This window comes from Zonotrichia albicollis, chromosome 2, assembly GCF_047830755.1.
Source record: "Zonotrichia albicollis isolate bZonAlb1 chromosome 2, bZonAlb1.hap1, whole genome shotgun sequence".
Taxonomy (NCBI): domain Eukaryota; kingdom Metazoa; phylum Chordata; class Aves; order Passeriformes; family Passerellidae; genus Zonotrichia; species Zonotrichia albicollis.
In genome coordinates this window covers 34,186,931-34,208,616 of record NC_133820.1, presented here as the reverse complement: position 1 = coordinate 34,208,616, position 21,686 = coordinate 34,186,931, and the positions used below count along the sequence as shown (strand labels likewise).

Genomic DNA, 21,686 nt, shown 5'->3' with positions numbered 1-21,686 from the left:
TTGGAATAGTTGTTGAAAGTATTAAATTTATTAAATCTGACTCCTTGGGGAAGGGAAAAGGAAACAGGTGTTTCAAACATGTAGTTCTAAGTATTGCATTTTGACAAACATCTGTCATCAAAGATTCGCCATCTTTCACCTGCACATTCAGGATTCAACTGTTGACAAGACGATTACTTATTTCTTACTCTTGGAAGAAAAAATAATGTAAACCTCTCCCTAGGCATTCTTCTTATCCTGAAAGACTGGGAAATGTATTTGGAAATGTATTTTGAACTCTAATGACACGATAGGAGCAAAACAAACTGTGCGTCTTGCATTTTTTAAATACTGAAATACTTGTATAATAATTTTCTTAGAAAATGGTATTTTAAAGGAATGAGTGGTCAATAAGTTAGGGATAACCTAAGAGAAAAGGATCAATGTTGGTAATAATATGAGTTAGGGCTGCAATCCCTTCTCTTGCAGAAAGACACCACATTTCATTGCAGTTGTATTGTATCTTCTGGCTCCTGGCACACAAATTCACAGTTGTTCTTTCTTTACTGAGCAATCTGCTCAGGAAAAGGCCTTGTCCCAGTGGCTCTGAAATTATTTTACAGTGAGATGATGTCTACTCACAGCAGCAGAAACCGTACAGCTTCTCTCTTCTCTGACTGTTGTCTTTGTCATGATGCTTCTTGAGCTTGAAATTCTAACAAAATCAATTTTTGAGAAAGCTTGAGACACAGTTTAAAATCCATATTCTGCCCACAACAGGCAGTCTTCATCTTGCCTCTGGAGTGATTCTACTGCTTCAGTGCTGTTCCCTAAAATTTTTTGATCAATTTCTGAGGACTGTGGTTTCTGATGGAGTAAAACCTACAGTCTTGGAGTCCCACAGTATTAGTGATTGAATGCTGCTGCTTAAGGAAAGAAAAACAGCACCTGTTGAATTTAGACCATGTCAGGGTTGCGTTTTTAGGTATGTGACTTTTTGCAGATTCTTCCAGTTCTACAGCTAATCAAATAATTTTTTCTGACTGCCCACTTATTTTTTAAGGCCCAGTAAATGATGCCTTTTCAATTTAAAAGTCTTTATTCTAAAAAGCCCCCTTTTTGTGGGGCTTTCTGCTTCTTTCTTCTTCATGCATATCTGACGTTTTCTGCCCTTTTGTCAATCGGGTGTCTCCTGTCTTTTTCCTTCCTCACTCCATATTTTCTTACACATGATCTGTGACCATCTCCTCACACGATTTATTGGTCACTGTTTTAGTCGCTGCTTTGGGGTCTTTTTCTAACATCTCTGTTAAATATTGCCCAGGATTTGAGGAAGCTCTTGTATTGTCATTGTGAAAAATGCACGTATTTTATGATTGGCTTTTCACAATGCATGTATTTTATAATTGGCTTTTCACAAATATTAAAATTAATATTATATGTGTTGTGTTAGAAAGAAATTCTTTATTAATTCTCTTAAGTACTGTGTTAAATATAGTTTTAGGTTATAAAAATTGTTAAAATAGAAACTATGCTATGTAAGATGCTTTGTTTAACAGAAAGGGCTTGCAGTGAGATAGCAGCCACAGGACACCTAAATCTTTCAGAGAAAGGGAATTTATTGCCTTCTTATCAGAAGAAACGAACTTCTTCCCGCCTCAAAGGCGCTGTTAGGATTAGAAGGAAGAAGCTGACACTGACTAGACGGAATCCTGTTTTTGAATGGAATTTATGCATCATGTATGAAGTGTATGAATATGCAACGGGCTATTATTCTTAAGGGTTAATCCTTTGTTAACGGGTGTCCTTTTTCGGGCTCATGATGCCCAGAAAAAGGTACTCGGACATCTGTAACTCTTTGAACTCTTTGTTTTTATTGTCTCATATTGTCCTAATTCAATTTGTCCTAATTGTTATTACTCTAATTGTGTTACTATTCTTTTTAACCATTTTATTACTATTAAACTTTTAAAAATTTAAAAACAAGTGATTGGCGTTTTTCACATCATGATACCTTTATATATGCTTCTCTATGTAGATATTACCTTATATTTGGCTTCCTAGTATGTTTTTTATTGATGTATTTAATGATAGGTCGTGTTAGCAGCAAATGAAACAAAGGAGAAGAGCTCAATTTAGCACTCATACTCACGGTTTGTGAAGGGAAGCGCTGGTAATTTAATTATGTCCTCTTCCTCTACAACTTTTTCACTGACTCAGAGGTATTTAATTCTGAAATATTTTCGGCATTTTTCTAATCAATGCCTTGATTTCACAAGTGACCCTTCACAGGGAGAATGGACCCATCACTCTTTCCATCGCATCCCCGTCCGCGGCGTGGCCAAAAAGAGGGAGAGAGGGAAGGGTCGGCAATGGCCCCTACAAAGCGTGGCGGTTCGTTGCGGTGGTGCTGCTGCTCCGCCGGGAGGTGCGCGTCCGTGTGCGGGGTGCAGCCGAGCCGAGCCGCTCCGTGCCGTCCGCAATTGCCCCCCGCGCACCGGAGGAGGGAGCAGGCAGAGAAAAACGAAAGGTGTGAAAGTCTCAATTTTTTAGGAATGCTCGTCACCCCGGTTGGTGCCCTTGCTGCTCTACCATGGCTTCATGAAGCAACTGGCCGAGGCAGTGTCTACGAAGAGCGATCGCTGTAGAGCGGCGCTCGGCAGTGGCTGCGACCACGGCAGGTCTGGGTGCGCCTCAGGTATTCTTCCTCAATCCACTACAGCAAAACTGGCCGGTTAGCTCAGTTGGTTAGAGCGTGGTGCTAATAACGCCAAGGTCGCGGGTTCGATCCCCGTACGGGTCAATTTTCTCTTTTCACCCCTTGGACATAAGGAGATATCTGACTTAGCAGAGGATCACTTTATTTTGTTTTAGGGGCGGAGGGGTAACACGGAAAGGAACGCGGTACCTCCCAAGAGGAAGCTGGACTTGGGCGATCATGGGGGGACAATGAGTGCCAGGAGGGCTGCCGCCTCTCCCCACCCTGCCCCTGGGGCCAAGCCAGGCACCACCCGTACACCAAAAGCTCGTGGCAAGTGAGGTGTTACCGCCTGGTGACGGGGAGGCAGCACTTTTGTATCGAACTCCTCGTTAGTATAGTGGTTAGTATCCCCGCCTGTCACGCGGGAGACCGGGGTTCGATTCCCCGACGGGGAGAAAGGTCCCTTTTTTTTTTCCTCGATCGGGCGGAAAGAAAACCCGTTCCCCACTTGCTTTTTTCCCCTTCCGGCTCCTCAGCGAAGTTCGAGCTGGGAGACAAGCCAATCAGCCCAAAGCTAGGAGGAGCGCGGAAGCAGAGGTGGTTGCCTTAGGGCAACATCCAACAGCATCTTGATCCACCTTCAACCTCCCTGGCAATGGAACTGGCTCGAGCAGCATCGTTCTGCTGTGTGATCCTCTGCACAGATGCTCAGTGCTGATTTTCTCAAACGGACAGCCGTCCTTCCCTTCTCATGAGGTAACACTGAGACCTCAACTCACATCAGCCAAGTTATACTGCTGCAACACATCTTAAACCATTTCCCCCCTCTACAATCAACAAGATATCATCAAAAAACACAGCTTCCTGAAAGCACAGTTTAAGGTTTAATATAATACCAAATATTCCCTTTATTCTTTAAAAAAAATGTTTTTAAGCATACCAACATTTTATAAAGGCAAGCAGTGCTATTTAGGCACACATAATCCTTTCATTTCCCTCAAGACACCACAGTAGTTTGCCATTTTGCAGTCATCTAAAGCATGCAGAGTAGCCATGTGAGGTGTTCACCAGTCCTTCACAAGGCAACAGCAGCTAGGGATAACACTGTTAGCCCATCAATCTAAAAGAATGAGTTCACACACTTGCAAGTTTTAACAAGTCTACAGCATAATTAAGGCACGAGGTAAGAGTATAAATAGACGCACTGAAACACCATGAAACAGCAGTCTGAATGGGCTGGTTTGCAGGCATTCCTGTTCTCTCAGAACGGCTCAGTGGAAGCAATCAATCCTGTTTATGATCCGTGTCAGTGCACCCAGTCTTTGGGATTTCGCAGAACCTCCAGCATTTCTGCTTCTTTCGAGCTCTCTGGTGGGTTGTGCATGTATTCCCACCTGCAAGGAGAAGGGAAACTCACTCAAATGGCCCAGCTGGCAGCCACTTCTCCTGCACCAGGCGGTGTTTGGACTGGAGTTGTCTTTTCTAAGGATGCAAAGCTACATACACAGTTGATACTCTTGGCTGAGATGACAGATATGGTTACAAATCACAAGTTCAGTAAAAACAAATAATAATGTCACTAGGGCAGATGGGAGAAATGTTAGCTTCATCTCTTTACCAACTTTTGAAAAATCTGGAAGGACAAGGAAAAAGGAAAACAGCAGTACCCCTATGTCCCATAAGGCATGCATGTCTATTTGCAAAAATCTTGTAACAGTCTCCTGTGACACACTAGTGTAACAAGAAAGAGGAACAAAAACAGGAACCCACAGAATTCTGACAGTGACATGACCTTTTTCCAGAATCTCAACTGGAAGCTCTATGAGTCTTTGTTGAATTTTGGTTTTAAGAACAAAAGTGGTGAAAGATTCCTTTTTTCATTGAAAAAGCAATTGAAAGAGACACGACAGAGAAATTGTCAGCAGTCACAGAGAGATGGGTACATTCTCCTTCCATTTTGCCCCCCAAGGAATGACCCCTTCATGCTGTGAAGTGAGCTAGTTACATTGATGAAAAAGAGCAAACCCAGACAATCACCGTAATTATGTCAAAACATAGAACATGCTACACCACCAGGTTAGGGACACATCAGGTGTTGTCAGTGGGATAAAGATACATGGTAAGAACACCACTGCCTTCACTCCCTAGCAGAGGGAGGTTCACTAGTGAGTTTTATGGAATTCATGACAGGATTCCCAAAAGCAACGGGAATAAATAGTAAATGGCCAAATTTGCTGGTGTGACAAGCATAAGCAAGATGGGTTAAAACCTAAAAGCACTGTTAAAAACAGTATTTAGCCAAGCAACTGAGTAATAAAGTGGCAGGTGAATTTACTGTTGATTGATGGGATGGACACAGAAAATGGTTACACACAGATTGAGTTAAATTTTATTGCCCAGAAAACACTTTGGCATTGTAACAGCTCTATAAAAAAAGCCACCTCAATGCTGAACAGCAGTCAAAACCAACAAACATAATATTAGGACTGTGGAAAGAATAATGAATTAAAATATTGCTATGCCACTATAAGTCAGGAGCACACCTGCATCTTGTATCCAGATATGTGGCTTACATTGTCTGTTCCTTATCCCTGGTTCAGAAAGGGCACAGAAAATTTAAGCCTAGCAAAAGTGGCAAAAGTATGAAACATCAACTGTACAAAAAAATAAAAAGTGCAGGAAAACAAACTGTCAGCCTGGAAAACAATCAATGAAAAACCCCCAGAAGCCTTGTAAAATAAAAACTGTTATGGAGAAAATGGACAGGAAGAAAATCATGTTACTCAGTGAGAAGTCAGATGAAGTCATCAGGTTCAAGTAGAAAACAAAGAGGTACTTTCTCATACAACACAGTTAGTTAAACTGTGCAGTTCCCTGCCCCACATTTGGCAGGACTGCCAGAGGCTCTCATGGTTTCTAAGGGCTACTAAGCAAAAATCCATGGAGCGAGAATAATAAATCTATCAAGAGGAACTAAGCAAAAAAACGATAAATTTTTTTTTGCCAGAAAATCTCTATGCCACATACTACTGGAAATTAGGCGAGTACAACGGAGAATCAGCTGCATATGCAGAACAGAGAACTGTACTTGTCCAGTTATTGTATCAGGCATGAACTCGTCACTGTTAAGAGACTAGAGACCAGAAGAGACCTTGGATTTAATCCTATGAAGTATTTTACTAAGAACAGTGTCTGCTGCAACTCCACATAACCACACCCTTACCTTGCAGTCAGTGGCAGAGACATAAGAATGCTTTCGATTCTTGATCCTGGTGTCAGAAGGCCAAACTTTGTACCTCTGTCATACACCAAGTTGAACTCTACATACCTACAGGAATGAAGAGATGCAACAGAAAAATCCCTAGTTTATTAGCAGAAGTTGGTTGTGCTTTCTTCAAATGGCAGACGTCAAACAAAACCAGCCTGTTTTTCTGCTGAGTTGGCATCAACTGTTCTGTCAACTGTTCTGCAGCATCCTCTGCATAAGAATGCAGGTGTGACCTTGCCACTCCACAGAGCACAGGGAGAAGTGACCTCAGGTAAGAACTAGAGCAGACCAACTGTTCTAAGGAGAGCAGTCTGCAGGCTCCTGTGCTGTACTGTACTCCTCCCAGGCCTCAGCCCTGCTGGCAAGCTTGACACTACATTTACCTTGGTTCTTCTCTTTGCAGAGATGTAATAAAGAGAGGCCTTAAAGGTACTGAAAATAACCAGAGAAAAAATTCTACTGTGCATTCCTCCATGCTGAAGGACACATAAGCAGCAAGGCCAGAACAGTGTTTCCTGGTTCCTGGGAAGATCTAGAAACAGCAAAAGTCAGATAGCTTCAGAGTGCTGGCTGGGAGTTTTAGGCGATGGAATTGACCATTTTCTGCTCCCAGCATAGGAACAGAGCTGTGACAATTCATCAAGGATTATCTCGAGAGCCAGTACAGGGTGTTTGTACTTAAAGATACAGGAAGGGAAAAGCTCTTATCCATGTGCAGAAATGGAAAGCTTTACATAGCCCCATAACCTGCAAACAGACCCAGGGAAATAGACACACCTCAAGAGCTGGTCCTGCTGCAACTTAGAAAAGCTATTCCACCTTTTAAACTTTGCAGGTTTGCTAAATCCCATCCACAGGCTGGATCCTGAAAGCCCAAGAACAGTCCCACCAAATTAAGGATGCTTGCTTAAGTGACCAACAGCTGCAGGCCAGTGATCTGAACTTGAATGCTTACACTCTTTCCATGCCAGTCTCACATTTCTCTGCAGAACAGGCAGAAACTAAAGACTCTAGTTAAGCACAAAGCATAGTTTCAATTCTCCATACACTCAAACAGCCACAGGACATGGAGAACAGAGTACAACTGTATTGACCAATGTACTTAAGCTTTTGCAGCATTAACAGTTGGTGACATTAGGCATCCTCCTAAGTATTTTACAGTAACCTTGGACCGTGCCAGAATAAAAAAATCCAACTCTCTGTATTCTTTTACAGGTATCCTCAATTCCTTTACAGGAATTTCAATGCCAAGATCAGATGGATCAGATGTATGTAAAGAGCTGAAAGAACTCAAGTACAGTTATTCCTGACTTTCTGGGGTTTTCCTGCATTACTTAATAGGAAGCCACCATTCTTTTACCCTTAGCTCCTCATGTGACAGAGCAGCCCTATATACACTACCTCTGGGCTGCAGGAGAGGGCAGGATTCAGGACATGAAGCACACCCACATCCCTTGGCCTGTTACACAGCAGAAGCTTCTCTTGCTTTTTGAAGGAGTTGAAAAGAAATGGTGGTGCTTTGTTTGGGTTGCTTGTGTTGCAACATAGGAGAGTGGGAAATGCCTTCTTTGCACCCTGTTTAGCAATCTAGCACTGGATTTCAGAATTAGTTCTATGCACAAAAATGCTTAAATTCTTGGTGAGGTTTTTTGGCCCACACAACCTGTAACCGTGAAGAACTAGCTCATACTTTTTTCTTGCCAGCCCAGTCCACCTCCTGTGTATACTTTTGTTCCTCCAGTACTCACCGTCCTCTCCGAAGCTGTTGCCATAGCTTTTCCTCTGGTGTGAAGGAGTCATGGCAGTGCTTTTTCACAATGGGAATGTAACAAGGCACAACAGCTTTGGCACAACTCTTTACAAACTGGAATACTTCCTCCTTGGAGGGAGAGTCCACATCATCAAAGAATATGCCTCCAATCCCTCTACGCTCACCACGGTGCTTGATATAGAAGTAGTCGTCACACCTAGAAGCAGCGTCAGATGATTACTAATATGGTCCAGAGTATTCAAAGACATGAACACTACTCCAAAGAGCTGCATGCTGCAGGACAGAACCAGTGAGATACTGCCCATAAGTCAGTTTCTGCAGGGCTGGATGCCCCACTGTTTCCCTGATGCCCAGAGGCAGGACAGTGCAGCATCACCTGGAAAGCACTCCTGTGTCACTTGTAGTAAAAGCTCTGATTAAATGGTCTCTGTAAAGCTACACATCACCACAAAGTCACTGAACACCCTGGCAGATGCGTCCATGTGGGTTAATTCAATCCATATCCTCAACCAACTCTGAACAGAGACATCTGATTTCAAAAATTTCAAAACTGAGGGCTCTTGATAGCTTCCATTCCCAGCATTATATGTAGTTCTCACATTATCTGGACAGCTTTCATATGAACTCAGACTTGGAAGAGAATTTATTCTCTTTGGCATCCAAGTAAAAGAATTTTCTTCATCAAAACAAAAGTAACCTAAGGCTCCAAGACCAGATAAGAAAGCAAGTGTCACGGCACCCTTCCTTGGGAAAAGGCTTTTTAATAGTTAAAACTTGAAAGACTGAATCATCATAGCAGTGGCTTTTCATGACTCGTGTTTAAGTTTATAAATGAGTAAGGAAGCTTATCCTAAAAGCAATTAAACTCTTTTGTATTTACAGGGAGTATTTAGTTGTGAAATTACTGTAACTTGAATGACTTAACTTCATCTTTCTTATAATTCCTTGCTTGGGCATGCAAGTCTTCACATGGAGGAGAAAGCAAAACAAAGTATGAAGCAGGAATCATCAACATCAAGAAAACCTGGCCTTCCATTAGGACTAGTTTTCCATACAGGAACAGTTTTCCATATATCCACAATCGTTCTCCAGCATTATATATGGCATGGCCATAACAAGAAAGACATAGAGATGTAACAGATAACCTACTCTATTTTTTTATTCACTGGGATAATCAGTGTCTTCTATTTTATGATAGCAGGAAGAGTTAGGGAAAAACACCGAGTTTTTCAGAAACATAAAAGAGAATAAGCCTGACAAAAATCTTAAATCTAGATCAGGTAGACAATGTGGTAAGTGTAACAATGTTTTTCTTTAGCAAAGCGGGAAAACGTCTCTGACCCCCTGCAGCTGGCATTGAAAACCTACTTAAGCAGCAAAGAACCAGACCATTAAGGTAGATTCTCTAAACTACCATGCAAAAAATCCTCCGACAGCAAGACTGTAATCTCAAGGCTTTACAATATGTCTCTCTACTAAGTGGTTGCCACCCAAACTACAACACCCACTTAATCTCCTATCCTCAGACAAGACCTAGTAGCTTACAAAAGGGTACCCCCACCTTCCTGCATACACAGCTTGCGGCAGATAGGATTATCAGACACAGAACAGCAAGTTCCCACTTAGTAGTGGAAGATCCCATCACTTGTATCTCTCAGCTCAAGAAGAACATTAAAAATTTGCATCTTAGAAAATGTGCTGTTGAACTCTCAGTGAATGTGTCACCAGAGAAAAAAATACATCTTCATCAAATTATGAAGCTTCTGGAAATACCTGGAAATTACTGTATTAATGTAGAAGCTTCATAATTTGAAGCTTCTGGAAACACCTGGAAATTACCTGGCTATGAAGGCCAAGACTGAAGGCAGAAAAACAAAAATGAGATTTTCAAAACTGCTGTGATGGCCCAAGAGCTCACACTAAATCATGCACATTTACCACGAGTTCACTGTAAAGAGAGTTTGTGCAAGTTCATGGGGCAGAAGTCTTATCCTAGTTTAACACCAGAGGCTAAATGGAATTTTATCAGCTTAGTTTTTCTTTGGGCTATAGACTTACGATCCCATTGTCAGCCCTCAGACTTGAAAAATCCAGGATTCTGTAAATAAGGTATTTCTTTAGACAACATTTTGTCCCAGTACACTTCTGATTTTCATTAGGGCTTTCTGATACTTTTCAAAAGGCATCAGAACCTACAGTTCCTAGCATACACTTAACTACCAACACCCAGTGCTGCTTTCTGCTACCCCCAAGCCCACCTTTGTCCACGTACCATTTCTTGTACTTGGGATACAGCTTTAGATCATGCTTGTCACAGGCTTCTTTCAGAGTCTTGTGAAAATGAACAGCATCCTCTTCATTCAGGTAAGTTGGAGTGAGGTCAGTCCCACCACCAAACCACCACTGTTTAGTTCCTATAGCAGAGGCAAGCAGCAACATTTTTCTTTTAAACTTCTGAACAGCAACTTGTTGCTAGTGGTTCACCAAAAACTAGCATCTACTTTTACAATACAAAACAACATCATTTTTCAGCGGTGTCCCTAGACTTCAATAGTTAAAAATTTGACTACAAGGTAGTGCAATGATCAGTGACTTCAGGAAAAGATGACACAAACTTCAGTGTAGTGAAAACCATTTTGGACTACTGACCCTGACTACAGGACAGCAGTTTCACAAGATGAGCTGGTGACTCTTGACATACCTGGGAGCAAACTCGCACTGGTTCTTGATCTCTTACCCTGCCATGCATTCACACTTCCTTGGGGCAGAGTCAGACATTTCATACAGTCTTCATTGGACTATAATCCTTACCATCTGCTTCTTCAATTTCAAAGTATCTGTAGTTGAAGTGCATGGTTGGAACATGAGGATTCTTTGGATGGATAACAGAGCTCACACCCATGGCGCAAAAAGGCAGCTTCCCTGGATAAAAGGATGCACAGGAAAAGCTTGTCAGTTTTTCAATAAACTTCATTTGTTATCATTTAAGGAATATCACTATTTTCCCTTAGTCTCCAAGCCACAACAGGAAAGTGTCTCATGTTGGGTCACCCATCATTATTAATTAGTGGGCAAGTTACTTCTTATCCATACACTTCTGTGCACCTAACTCAGCGATTTCTTTGGTATTTTCTAAAACGTGACAATACTTGGGAGAACCCACCAGATGAAGACCACTTAAAACATAAGGCACTGCTAAGGCTTTCTACCACCCCCAGTCCTCACAATTACCCTTTGTTACACAAAGGTGTGTTGAGTCCCCTTTAGCCTTCAGGTGTTGTTGGTTTTCTCCCTCCACCTTTTTGGTACATAATTCCTGCACTGTTTCACTGTTGCACTAGAGCCTCATTATTGAGAGGCCACCTGTGCCTGCAATACATTCCTCATTGCAGCAAGACAGAGAGACAAGCACTCCCATACCTGGCTTTCTAGGGACATGAAAGTCCACCTGTCAAGCTTACTGATTAGAAATCACTATGATACAAATGAAAACCTTTGAACTTTCATCAGTCTTGCCTTCCTCATGTTCTGCTCAAAGGCCAGGCTGCTTTCAGAGTACCTGAACGGGAATACTCAGGTCAACACGTCCAGGTTCCCCATCCCAACTGCGCGATAGACGCCTTACCGTCCTTGGCCTTCAGAGACTTCCCTCTGCTTCGCATCTGCCGCGCTGCTTCCTCGGACAGGAACCCGGACACGACGGACACGTTCACACCCGCCTTCTCGAAGACCTCGCCATCCTGCAGCACGCAGCTGATGCCGCCTCCGCCTGCCAACGCCAGACTCCAGGTCAGGGTCACCGAGGGGTGACCAAACCCGCGGTGCCGGTATCCGTGGTCTCCCCCGCGCCTCCCCCGTACCTTCCTTCCTTTCCCAGCTGTCAATGGCGAAGGAGGCGCCGGGGTCCAGGTCGGCCAGGGCGCGACACATCTCCGCCTGTGTCTCCATGATGAGCACCTCCATGCGGCTCCGCAGCTCCCGCCGCCGCCGCCGCAGCTCCCGAAGCCCGCTCACCGGCGGCGCCATGAACCGCTGCCGCAGTTCCTTCTCCTCCTCGTCCTCCCGGGCTGCCGCCAACGCGGCTTGCCGCCGCCACAGCCCCAGCGCCAGCCACAGCCCGCCCAGCGTCCCTGCGGCCGCCAGCGCGGCCCGCCGCGTCCCCCGGCTCACCGGCCCCGGCGGCGCGGAGCCCAGTGCCCGGGTAAAGGCGAGGCCCGGCGGGCCACAGGCGGCCCCACGGAACAAGCGCGCTGCAGCCGCCGCCATGACCGGCACCGGCGCCGCAGTGCCGGCGGGGCGGGGCGGGGCGGAGCGGAGTGGAGCGGAGCGGGGGTCGGGCCGGGTATGAATTTGTGTCTGCCCACAGAAACGGTTGGGTAAAGTCCCTCTGAGATCATATACTCCGGTCTGTCGTCTATCACCCCATTGTCAGCTAAACCACAGGGCACTAACTGGCACGTCCAGTCTTTCTTTAAACACCTCCAGGGACAGTGACTCTACCTCCTCCCTGGGCGTTCTAATTCAATGTCTAATTACCCTTTCTGTGAAGAAATTCTTCCTAATGTTAACCTAAACCTTCCTTGGCACAGCTTAACGCTATGTCCTCTCGTCCTGTCGCTGGTTGCCTGGAAGAGAGTGATTGCCACCTGGCTACAACCTCTTATTAGGTAGCTGTAGAGAATGATAAGATTAACCCTGAGCCTCCTTTTCTTCAGGCTGAACAACTGCTTCCTCAGCTGCTCCTCATAAGACTTGTCCTCCAGACCCTTCACCAGCTTCATTGTTCTTCCTTGGACCTGCTCCAGCACCTCAGTGGCCTTCCTGAACTGAGGAGCCCTGAACTGGACACAGTGTTTGAGATGTAGCCTCACCAGTGCTGAGCACAGAATCACTTCCCTAGTCCTGCTGGTCATGCTATTTCTGAAACAGGCCAAAATGCCATCGGCACACAGCTGGCTCATACATGTGTGCAAGAAAGCCCATCCACATTGACTGCTGTGAAAGAGTGCAAGCATACCATAACCTTCCTGTCTGGATCTGGGCTGACCATTGTGTGAGGGTGCTGTGACAGGGAGAGGCATCAATGGATGCAGCACTCAGGTGCCACACCTTGCCTGGTGCAGCTTTGGGAGAGAGCGCTGTGCTGTCCTTGTACCTGTAAAACATCTCTGCATACTGCTTACAAATAACCTGATATTGTTGGTGCAACTACGTGGGGCTGCAGAGTAATTTTGTGAGTAATGGCTTGTGCAGGGCCAGCTGGGCATTGCTGGAATAGGAGTAAAGTTGTATTTTACTGAGCTGTCTTGTGAACCATGCAACAGAATTGCTCTTTGTGTATGACATTTCTGATTTTCTACTCATAGTAATGAGTTTTTAGATCTGAATAGTTTGTTGGGACCACCAGTTTTGTGCCATAGGATTCTTTCCCATGGATCTTAGAGGGCACATGCTTATCCTTTGTTCTTTCGAAAGTTGAAGCACGTGTTGTTTCCTAATACAGTGGAGGAACTAGACACACATGTAGTGAAAGGGTTTTGATCTCACTGCAATTACAGAGACATGGGATAGCTTGCATTACTGCAGTGTTGTCATGAAGAGCTACGCACTGTTTAGGAGAGACAGACAGAAAGGTGCGGTGGTGGAGTTTCCTCTCTGTGAGAGAGCACTTGGAGCGTATAGATCTCTGCCTTTGGTGGACAACAAGCAAATCAAGATCTCATGGGTAAGGAAAAAAGGGCAGACTAATAGAGGTAACACTGTTGTGGGTGTTTGCTACAGGCCACCTCATGCAGGAGAAAGTGCATGAGGTCTTCTACAGACAGCTGGAAGCAGCCTCACAGTCACAGGCCCTGCTTCTGGTGGGGGACTTTAACTACTCTGACACCTGCTGGAGAAACAACAGGTGACAAAAGTGATTAAGGGTCTGGAGTATCTCTCTTATGAGGAAAGGCTGAGGGAGCTGGGTCTGTTCAGCCTTGAGAAGAGATGACTGAGAGGGGACCTCATCAGTGTCTATGAATAACTGAAGGGAGGGTGTCACGCTCTGCTCAGTGGTGCCAAGCAATGGAACAAGAAGGCATTGAGTAGAAACTGATGCACAAGAAGTTTTACCTGAACAGGAGGAACAACTTCTTTAATGTGACCAAGCATGGAAACAGGATGCCCAGAGAGTCTCTGTCCCTGGAGAACTGTCTGGACACAATCCTATGCCATGTGCTCTGGGATCGCCCTGCTTGAGCAGGGAGGTTGGACAAGATGATCCACTGTGGTCTCTTCCAACCCACCCAGCCTGTGATTCTGTGAAAATAAGAATTCAAAATAACAAAGAGAGGGTCTGTGTACCTCCAGGTGTTGAAAAGTACTGCATAGCACAAAAATGGCTTAGCCCTGCAAAGTTTGCACTTTGGTATGGGACTGTTCCTTGGAAACAGTAATCTGGTATTTCTGAACTGTTGTGAGTAGAAAAGTTGTCCAGTTTTTTAAAGGTTGCAGAGTTCACAAGTTAAACCAATTGCTGCCAAGTTGGAATTCTAACTATTTGTTGCTAATAATTTCATGTTGTAATCACCTGTTGTTATGAACAAAAATTCAGTTAATATTTTTTTTGTCAGAAAGAGTTACAGGGACGCAGCCAGGTGTGTCTCTGCCAAGATTCTTAGTGCTTTGTTATTGTAATACCGGGTCGTGGAGGCTTATCTCCTCTTTTGTATTAGTAAAAGCCCTGGCTGGGTGCGGTGGATGGCCCTTCCCCGAGGCTGTGCTCTCTTACAGCATAGGGAAGACACCTGAGAGGGTGGGGGGGGGTTATGCAAAGTGACTCCAAAGTCTAGAATGCTTTGTGGGACCCCGACTCCAGAGGCACAGAGAAAACCCCAAAAACAACGAGCCAAATAAGAGTTGAGAGACTAAAGTGATGTCTGGACGTGAGGAGCCGAGTGCTGAGCCTGCAGAGATGCTGAACACCTTCGGAGCCCCTCTCGCCCTGAGCAAAGAGTCGTCCCAACGCCGGGACTAGCCATCTGGGAAGCTCACAGGATCAAGATCTGACGGGGACATCACGCCCTAAAGGCTCGCACGAAGACTGGATCCCCCGGCTCTGCCCCTAGCGGACAGAGCTGCGCATATCCTCCTCCTCTGAGTCGCCCTGGGAGACACGACGGGGACTGCAGCCCTGCCGGGACGCCCAATCCTGAGCTGATCACTTTTAATAAAGGTATTAAAAAGGAGAAGAAGTCTCCTGGCCCTGTTTATTTCAGCTGGGAGCTCGTCCGGGATAGCCATGCCGCAAGAAGACTCAAGACTGGCCATCTTGGACTTCAGGACAGCTGGCTACCAGGACCAGAGGGATCGGCTCAGGAGCAGCGATGCAGAGGAGCACCGGAGCACCAGATTGGTGAGAAACCCGGTGGCGGGAGCGGGAGACGTGCGCATGTGTGTGTGAATGAGACGAAGGCCGGCAGCCGGACCTTCGAAGTGAGAGCGGACCTCTCAGTACCGCGTTTCCGGACTCCTGCGAAGAATCCGGCCAGGAACAGGGGGCGGAGCTTGGAATTAGTGTGAGTGAGTCGTCTCCCAAGGGGGAATAAAGGCCCCCCCCCCCCCCCCCTCCAGGCGTGCAGAGGGAATATTTGTATGAGTGGCACGCACCCAAAATAGGCCCTGACAGAGGGAAGTCAGGCAGATTTGTCAGTCCCGAGAAGGATTCGGGTAACATTTGTAAGTCTCGAGAAGGATCCGCGTAAGATTTTGTCAGTCCCAAGAAGGATTCGGGTAGCTCACAAGCCCTGCAGGCAAAAGTAAGTCCTGGTACAGGAGCCAGGCACAAACCCCAGCGAAGGAGGCTGTGGTTTGCTTTTAAGTCCTGATACGGTGAAGCCTAAAAATTGGCGGGTTAGGCAAACTAAAATCAGGCAGTTGTTTTTCCTGACAGAGGGAGTCAGGCACGACCCGGATTCTTAGGCCGAGGTTTCGTGTGTTCAAGTCCCGATAGATGTAAGACCTGACGTGGGGAAAGTTAGGCAATCAAGAGATTGGGCAGTTGTCTCAGTATAAAGTCCTGAGCATCAGGCAGAAATTTGAAGTTTCAGTGGAGGAGGCTGAAGCTCCTCAAAGAAGGTTCTTTTTGATATTACCGGTCAGTAAAGGCACCTTTGGGATTTTTTACTATTCAGACCTGTAAAATGGGAGGGTGTAATAGTAAAAAGACCGGCAAGAGGCTGAGGGACATACCTCCCAAGAGTCCCTTAGGAGAACTGCTAGTAAAATGGGATTCTATAGAGGGCATGGAGGGATTAGATAAAGTGAAAATGATCCATTATTGTATGGAAGTGTGGCCAGAATTAGAGTTACAAGGAGGATGGCCTTGGTGTGGGACAAAGGATAAGTGGATGTGTCAACAATTAAATAATTATCTGACAGCTCGAGGCGATACTGATCCTGAGCAATGTATGTAGCTTGCTGGTTAAAGAGCGCTTTCTTCCTCTGTAAGGTACAGAGGAAGAAAGAGGGGAATGAAAGAGGGGATGATAGGACTAGTAAAAGATGGGATCCCCTGGATTATCTGCCTCCTTCTGCCCCTCCACCTTATAATCCTCCTCTTCAAGCACCTCAAATGGCAGGTCCGGTTCTTCCCCCGGCTGCCATCTCATTACCACCTGTTCAAACTTCTCCTTCTACCTCTTCAGCTTCCGCTATGATAAACCCAGTATCCCCTCCAGCTCCTTCTGCATCACCACAAGTGCCTACTCCACCTGCTGCATTCTCCACCCCTTCTCCAGCTCCACTTAATATTCACTCAGGCTCTTCTCCCCCTCCTATTGCTGTCCCTTTACCTCCTCCTAGTTGGGGCACAAATGCCTCCTTGCCCGATAAACAGCTATCAGCAAATACACCTGCTGATGGGCAGAAAGTTCAAGGTAACCCAGATATCCCTCAAAGTAGTTTGGCATCTGAAGATGGCTCGTACTGTAGTACCAGATCCAAGACCTCCAAGGCAGAGAGACTCTTTCCCCTCAGAGAGGTTCCTATGGGAGGAGTAGCAGGAGGTGTTGGCTTTGTGAATGCTCCCCTAACTGCTTCTGAGGTGGGAGGATTCAAGAAAGAGTTGGGGCATTTAGTTGAGGACTCAGTGGGCATAGCCAACCAAGTGGATCAATTTCTAGGTCCAAATATCTACACTTGGGGGGAGATGAATTCCATCCTGAGTATATTATTTTCCCCAGAAGAGGTCCAGATGATTAGGGTGGCTGGCATAAGAATTTGGGAGAAAGATAACCGTCCAGGACCCCAGGTGCCATCAGGTGAACAGAAATTGCCACTAACGGATCCCAGCTGTAACCCTAACCAGGAGGAGGGGAGGAAGGCCATGATGGAATATAGGTCTTTGATAATACGGGGGATCAAAGAGTCAGTTCCCAAAGGAACTAACACCCAATTGGCATTTGAGGGCACACAGGAGAAAGAGGAAGCTCCTGCTGCCTGGCTTAATGGCCTAAGGTGAAACTTTCAGTTGTACTCTAGAATAGACCCAGACACTCCAGAAGGTCAAATGCTGCTAAAAGTCCAATTTGTTACCAAATCTTGGCCTGATTTAAGGAGGAAACTGGAAAAGATGGAAGATTGGCAAGAGAAGGACATAAATGAGTTATTAAGAGAGGCATTGAAGGTGTATTTAAGGAGGGAGGAAGAAAAATCAAAGGCCAAGGCTAAGATCATGGTTGCTGTAGTTAGAGAAAGTGCAGGGTGGGCAGGTCCACCACCAGGAGGAGGCAGAGACAGGCCAGTACTGGCAGGTGCACGAAGGATTGAGAGACCTCAAGCCCCTTTGAGAGGACGGCAGTGTTATTACTGTGGGGAGGCAGGACACATCAGGAGGTTTTGTAGAAAGCTCAGTCTCTATGTGGCAATATCCAGGGAACAAGAGAAAGATCCTTAGAGGTGACAAGTAGAGGGTCAGGGGCTTTATACTTTAGGGGACCCGATGCAACATCTAGAAGAGCCCTTGGTAAACTTTGAAGTGGGACCCCTAAATGAGGAATTTGAATTTTTGGTTGATACAGGAGCAGATAAGTCCTGTCTCAACAAAGTAACATCTGAAGTTAGACAAAAATCCAGCTAGGTAGAAAGGATATCCAATACCACCAAAACTGGCCAGTAAGACTTAACTTATAATAAGTGGTGTGAAAGTAAAAGGTACCTTATTGTTGTCTTGTTGTGTGTGTGAGAGTGAGTCACAAGAAAAGTCAGCCTCAACTTCCTGGGCAGGTGGGAAGGGGGCAGTGGAAGTGTTTGTGTGACCTGCAAACCAGGCTTGTGTCCCCCGGGCGGGTGGGAGCTGTGACCAAAGTGTGTGTGACCTGCAAACCAGGCTTGTGTCCCCCGGGCGGGTGGGGGCTGTGACCAAAGCGTGTGTGTGTGTGACCTGCAAACCAGACTAGTGCTCTCCAGATGTGTGAGGGAGCCGTAGCTGTAAGAGTGTGAGTGACACACAGGCAGCCTCACAGGTGAATGTGCACCAGAGGCAACCAGAGTCAGGGCCCTTCCAAGAGGCCCAGAGATACTAAGACCTGTGGGCCAACCCCAAGGTGAGGGGGGGGCTATAGGGACCTGTGATTTTCTAGCAATAAGTTTGTGTCTTAAAGGTGTGGAGGAATGTGTGAAAGTGAATGAGAAATAAGAGAGTGAATACAGACGAATTAGAATAGAGGTACAAGTTTTACCACATCTCCTTAGAGGGAAGTGTATTGTGTAAAAGAATGGTGTAAGAAAAAAAAAAAAAGGAAAAAAAGAGATAAAGTGTAAGGGGTTGAAAGAAGTATTTAAGCTGTAAGTAAAAGTATGAAACAGAAGCAAGAGATAAATAAATAAGATCTTGAAAAATAGAACAGAAAACCAGTGAATTAAATACACAGAAAAATAGGAGAATAAAAGTACTTTGAGAGTTTAGTTAGCTGAGAAATACAACTCCTTGCAAAATACAGAGTATGTAGAAGTTGATAAGAGAAACATACAAGCTATGGAAAAAGAGAAATTACTGATAACATTAAACAGAGAAGCTGAGTTTTGATAAAATCATTAACAGTAGACCATTAATGCCTGTGTTTGAAAGCCCGTTTCAGGTATTCTTCATTACTAAGACGGTTGGACTCACATCACTCTCAACCCTGGTATTGGAACAGGATTCAACACCAAGTTTTTCCCTCTGGCATTCTGGTATTGGACCGGACTGCACCCCATTCTCCTTCTGGCATTGGGCCAGACTCCCAGTTTCTCCTTCTGGCATTGGGTCAGACTCCCAGTTTCTTCTTCTGGCATTGGACCGGACTCCACCCCTATCTCATTCTGGCATTGGGCCAGACTCTCAGTTTTTCCCTCTGGCATTGAGCCAGAGTCCACACCACTCACCTCCGGGCACGGGATAAGGATTCATATACATCACAATTTAATTCACCTGAGTATACTGAGATTTAAAGTTGACTTCTCAGAAAGAAGAGTCAAAAAGACAGAACTGTATAGAGAAAAAAATTGGTATCAGAGTTCGAATATTGCCTAAAATGTTTCAAAACTGTTTTGTGTAAATTATGTTGGTAAAAAGTTTAAGGCTGTAAATAAGTAATTCTAGTTTAAGTTCCCCAATATATTTCTAAAGACTCCAGGTTAACCCTCTACAGAACACTCCCTGGGGGGGAAACTAAAATTTGTAGAGAACAGACCAAGAAAGGCTTAACCAGAGAAGCGGGTAGAAGGGACTCTAAAGAGCTTGGAAGCTTCTCCTCAGTAAAATTCCCCAAGAGGCAAGGCCGGGTGGGCAGGCTGTGCAAGATGACCCATACCGGACTCTTGGGAAGGGTGGTACTGATGGCTCTGATTGCTGGTGGTGCTCAGGGAAGCCCAGCTGAGCCGTGCAGAGAGTGCTACCAACCCCTCTATGAGGAGGAAGTGAGCTCCTTGTCGAGAGTCCACATCAGTTCTAACCCTGATTGTGTTAACCTCTCCCAATTGGTCCTTTATCAGAAAAATAAGAGAGTGTATTGGATAGCCCAGAATACTGCCACTTTTAGGCAGCCACTCCTAGGAGAGTGCCCTATAGAGGAAGCCTGGTTTTGCTTTGAATGTGATGCTGCTGAAACAAGCTTAGCAGATCTAGTAAAAAGCAAAGAAATGGTGAAAATGGTAAGAAAAACTGTTTGTTACAAGTATTTATATGAGTGTACTGGAAAAGAGATAAACCCCTTTTGGAACACATTTCAGAGGAACTCTAAACCCCTAAGTTTGATCTCATCTGACAACTGCATTGCTAGGGTGATAGCACCAATTTTCTTATTACCCAGAGAAACTGGATCAAGTTTAGGAGTTCCTATATATAATGATTTGGGAGAAATTAAACAAAACCGGGAAAGTGAAATAGAAATTGAGAAAATCCAAAATTGTAAAAGCCAAGTTCAGATCCCAAAATCTTTGTTGAACAAAGTCATCCGGCTCCAGGCAGTATTAAAAATAAAGAATTCAATTATTAGGGACATTTCAAACGAAATAAAAAGATTGGCATGTGTAAATAATCAAGATCAAACTCCTACACTTGATCCCAGTGGGTGGGAGAACTTGGAGATTTTCAGAAAATATGTATGGGAAAAGGTGGTTTTTCTCACTATGTGTAGACTTGGAGGATTGCTCTTTTTACTATGCTTATTTATCTGTTTTAGTAAAACAGTATTAGCTGTACAAATCAATCTGGAAAAACCAAGAAAAGTAACAAGGTTAAGTAACCATGATTACCAAAGAGCACAAGAGATTTATAGTAGATTCAAAACAAAAAATTGTGAGTTGATGCGAGCTTAAGAATTTAAGCTCGATCAAAGAAAAAGAGCTTTGATCTTTTTGAACAAAAATTGAACAAAAATTCAGTTAATATTTTTTTTGTGAGAAAGAGTTACAGGGACGCAGCCAGATCTGTCTCTGCCAAGATTCTTAGTGCTTTGTTATTGTAATACTGGGTCGTGGAGGCTTATCTCCTCTTTTGTATTAGTAAAAGCCCTGGCTGGGTGCGGTGGATGGCCCTTCCCCGAGGCTGTGCTCTCTTACAGCATAGGGAAGACACCTGAGAGGGTGGGGGGGGGGGGGTTATGCAAAGTGACTCCAAAGTCCAGAATGCTTTGTGGGACCCCGACTCGAAATGCAACGAGAAAACCCCAAAAACAACGAGCCAAATAAGAGTTGAGAGACTAAAGTGATGTCTGGACGTGAGGAGCCGAGTGCTAAGCCTGCAGAAATGCTGAACACCTTCGGAGCCCCTCTCGCCCTGAGCAAAGAGTCGTCCCAACGCCGGAACTAGCCATCTGGGAAGCTCACAGGATCAAGATCTGACGGGGACATCACGCCCTAAAGGCTCCCACGAGAACTGGATCCCCGGCTCTGCCCCTAGCGGACAGAGCTGCGCATATCCTCCTCCTCTGAGTCGCCCTGGGAGACTCGACAGGGACTGCAGCCCTGCCGGGACGCCCAATCCTGAGCTGATCACTTTTAATAAAGGCATTAAAAAGGAGAAGAAGTCTCCTGGCCCTGTTTATTTCACCTGTTGTTAATAGTTTTCCTTTAATTACCTGTTCTTGATGGTTAGAAATCCCCCTTTGTTGAGTATCACCCTGCTGCTTCCTGGAAGATGGCACCCGGGACTGTGAGGAGGAGGTGACATCGGGGTTGGCATGCAAATGAGGAAACCCCTCACCAAATCCAGCAGGAAAAACCTCTAAAAACAACGAGCCACCACAGAATTAAGAGATTGAAGTGATGTCTAGACGTGAAGAACAGAATCCAGTGTCCACTAAGACCTGTTTTACCTTTCACACTAATCTAAAAAGAAAGAGGAACCCGAATGTCATACTGAAGAACCAGGAATCTCCTGGTGCTCTTGTGAGGATGGAAGCCCCAGCTCTGCCTGCAGACCAGCGAACACAGCTGCACTCTTC

General features: G+C 45.2%; 2 protein-coding genes and 2 non-coding genes across 5 annotated transcripts in view; 3 read left to right on the top strand and 1 right to left on the bottom strand.

Annotated features, from left to right (window-relative positions):
- CPOX (coproporphyrinogen oxidase) overlaps nucleotides 1–12,031 on the bottom strand; it is a 12,774-nt gene extending 743 nt beyond the window's left edge. Inside the window, exons 1-7 of the mRNA XM_005494055.4 lie at nucleotides 11,580–12,031; nucleotides 11,345–11,488; nucleotides 10,531–10,641; nucleotides 9,992–10,133; nucleotides 7,697–7,915; nucleotides 5,904–6,008; nucleotides 1–4,074 (exon numbers count right to left, since the gene is read on the bottom strand). The exon at nucleotides 1–4,074 is cut by the window's left edge and continues 743 nt beyond it. Of these exons, the coding sequence (XP_005494112.3) occupies nucleotides 3,987–4,074; nucleotides 5,904–6,008; nucleotides 7,697–7,915; nucleotides 9,992–10,133; nucleotides 10,531–10,641; nucleotides 11,345–11,488; nucleotides 11,580–11,985 (1,215 nt within the window). The 5' untranslated portion in view covers nucleotides 11,986–12,031 and the 3' untranslated portion in view covers nucleotides 1–3,986. The remainder of the gene's footprint in view (nucleotides 4,075–5,903; nucleotides 6,009–7,696; nucleotides 7,916–9,991; nucleotides 10,134–10,530; nucleotides 10,642–11,344; nucleotides 11,489–11,579) is intronic.
- Nucleotides 1–21,686, top strand: part of ST3GAL6 (ST3 beta-galactoside alpha-2,3-sialyltransferase 6) — a 95,309-nt gene that overhangs the window by 1,268 nt on the left and 72,355 nt on the right. The window contains exons 1-2 of one of the 2 annotated variants that reach the window (XM_074534711.1): nucleotides 11,369–11,508; nucleotides 12,435–15,115. The exons of the other annotated variant lie outside the window; for it this stretch is intronic. The gene's annotated coding sequence lies outside the window, so the exon portion shown is untranslated. Of the gene's footprint in view, nucleotides 1–11,368; nucleotides 11,509–12,434; nucleotides 15,116–21,686 lie in introns of those variants that run through there. 2 annotated transcript variants of the gene reach the window in all.
- Nucleotides 2,709–2,782, top strand: TRNAI-AAU (transfer RNA isoleucine (anticodon AAU)). The gene has a single exon. It is a non-coding gene; the product is annotated as a tRNA-Ile (tRNA).
- Nucleotides 3,064–3,135, top strand: TRNAD-GUC (transfer RNA aspartic acid (anticodon GUC)). Its single transcript has one exon. It is a non-coding gene; the product is annotated as a tRNA-Asp (tRNA).